The 2,796-nt window shown below is 38.7% G+C and overlaps 1 protein-coding gene across 1 annotated transcript; it reads right to left on the reverse strand.

Annotated features, from left to right (window-relative positions):
* Positions 1 to 487: 487 nt before the first annotated feature.
* Positions 488 to 2,788, reverse strand: LOC118740138. The gene is made up of 7 exons (XM_036471632.1): positions 1,848 to 2,788; positions 1,662 to 1,779; positions 1,432 to 1,584; positions 1,278 to 1,363; positions 907 to 1,192; positions 750 to 806; positions 488 to 529 (listed from the first exon to the last, which is right to left on the reverse strand). The coding sequence occupies exons 1-7, from the start codon at positions 2,786 to 2,788 to the stop codon at positions 488 to 490; spliced, it is 1,683 nt and encodes a 560-aa protein (XP_036327525.1).
* Positions 2,789 to 2,796: the final 8 nt, after the last annotated feature.

The raw sequence follows: 2,796 nt of genomic DNA on the forward strand, positions 1-2,796 counted from the left end.
TGACGCGGTTGAATTTTGACGAGAGTTTGTTAAGGCTACGAGTAACCTGAGTTTTTATGGTGTTACGGACTTTGGTGGTGCATTTTACAGATGTTTATCCGTAAAAGCGTAAACAAACGGCGGCGTTGATCCGGATAAACTCAGGAATTAACTGCAGTCCGAGTTAATCCGGATCAACCCCGCCGTCCGTTTAAGTTTAACGGAAGTCCGGTTGCACGTAAAGTACAGAAGTATAAAGGTCTCCAAATGTTGCGTTTTGGAACGCACGCCGAGAATTTATTTTTTTGCGTCACCCGAAATTGGCTTGCGTGCGTTTGCATTTGATTGCATTGAGCGAATCAAATCTAAATGTTACGCAGAACAAAAATTGCAAATTGACTCAGCTTCATACGCACGCCGTTCAATTTCGGTCGGTCCCATACAAGTTGTATGTGCATGAGAAATTTTTGACAGTAAATTGGCGACATGCGTGAATTAGGTTAGCCTGTTAAGGCGGATCTCCATAGCATGCGTATACGTATGCGTGCACCTACATAGCAACGCATGTAAATGTACGAAAATTGTATGAATTTCGATTTCTAAGCGTAAATGTCAAACGCACGCATACGGATACGCATGCTATGGAGGTCCGCCTTTAGTGAAGCATTCAACTCCAGACCAAAGTGTTTTTAAATTAACATGCATAGTCCGTAGTGGACAAGCTTTGCCCTAATATGAAATACTATAATTTTATTTTATTTGATACTCACAATAACGACTTCAATATCGTCATCCCCATCTTCCAAGGTATCATCACAAATTGCGGCCTGAAATAATAATATAATGTAATAAAATGTAAAAATAAGATGAACTTCAAATTTAAGATTATAGTTTAAATAGTGATTATAAACCATACTATCAACTTACATTTTTTAAATCGTGAAAATATTTTAGACTATTCAAAATATCTTTCACAGCATGTTTGCGTGTGTGAATTGTTGGCAAGTGATTAACATACATGGGATTCGTATGCAACGTTTTAGTGGGACACATAAAATGCTGTGCGCGGTTTATTAATTCAACCTGCTCAAGAGGATTTCGCAGCATTTCCTTCCATAGATGCAATACTATAATATATTGTACAAATTTCTTATCCGGCAATTCTCTTTGACACCGCGTATTGTTGCTTGTTGGAATTTCCGCTAAAAAGGTGCTGTGAGGATAAACGAAAATTAAATTAAATGGTATTGAATTACTGTGCAATATAAATGTGATGTATGAGATCAGTAGTGACATACTTAAAAAGTGGTTCCATTATAAAACGTGCCGAATACATATCGGGCATATGTAGAAACATTCTGAGTACATTTTCCTTGGCCAACGACTAGGTTAAATATAAAAATTATAATAATCAATAAAAGAAAAGTTTAATTAAAATAATTGTGTGCTTACTTCATCCTTCACCAATAGGTGCTTATTTATAATGTGGGCTATACGATGGATTAAAGCGCATTTCTGTAATCTTGTCAAATTGAATGATAATTTTATTTCGAGCGAGTTGTACACTGCAATCAATTGACTTATGTGATACAAATAAGCAGGATCCTGAAGTGAAAAAATAATAATAATACAAGTATTAAGTAGTGGTCATGGTACCATAATTTTTTTTTATATTTATGTACCTCTCGACTAGACGAACAAATATCATGGAACAAATCCAACAGACGTATAATATTTCGCTTTAGCCGGCGGCACAATATAACCGATGCTGTAACTCGTTCAAACTCATTTTTACAACCACTGAAAAGAGAAATATACCACATAAAGTTGTAAAACCTTCAAAACTTATAAATGCAGCCGCGTTATACCTGATATAGTGTCGAATGACCTCAAACATTTTACGCTTTAATAATGCATTATCCTTGACATCAGTGAGCGGCGAATGTAGTAAGGTCTTTCGTATTTGGTTATGTGCCTCGCGTATATGCGGAAACAATGCATCCATGTACTCCTCTGGTTCTTTGGGTGCGCGTCGAATATGACGCAAGCATACAACACGGCGTCCAATCGCACTTCTTGATGCCCGAGGTGTTGACACACTGGTAACGCTGGAATTGGCAGGTGATGGTGCACGCGATTCCGACGCCGACGTAAGCTCCTCAATTGTAACTTCCGGCATTGCTGCACGTGTCCCTCTATCCAAGTCTGCTACTGCTGGCAGACAAATTGGATTATCATCGTTTGAACTTTGCATTTGTGGACCAGCCACATTATCACTTTCCGAATTTTCCTTTCGCCGTTCCGTAACGACGCAAACATTTGGTAATGGCAATGTCTCATTTTGGATTGTTTGGACTCTTAACATTGGGCTGAAGCATTTTACTGAAATTGTTGGCTTGGGAGATTGCTGTGATGACTGTGTTTTGGAATTTGAACTGGTACTTGTTGCGTATGGCAATTCATCACAATCAATAGCTACTGTCAAAGCTGACGAACTTGTTGTTTCCTTAATTGTCGGTGCTGTTGCTGTAACACTCTGAACAGAAGGTGGTGCTATGTTGGCTGTTACATTACTTACACATGTGGAAGTTTTTGTTTTATGCAATTCATCACTGGGCTCTTGTGTACTTGTCGAGGGACCATCGCATAAACGCACAATGGACAACAGCTGATTGATATCGCTGGGTTCATTTTGCACCGCACTAGAAGCTTCAACTACACCACCACTGCCAGCAGAATCACCTTCGTCATTATCAACATATGTGGCAACAACTAAAGTATCTGATTCCACCGCAGCATTTTGTGTCATGTCATTTT

Source organism: Rhagoletis pomonella, unplaced genomic scaffold (assembly GCF_013731165.1).
Source record: "Rhagoletis pomonella isolate Grant_MI unplaced genomic scaffold, Rhpom_1.0 Rhpom_scaffold_00005, whole genome shotgun sequence".
In the NCBI taxonomy this organism is placed as follows: Eukaryota; Metazoa; Arthropoda; class Insecta; order Diptera; family Tephritidae; genus Rhagoletis; species Rhagoletis pomonella.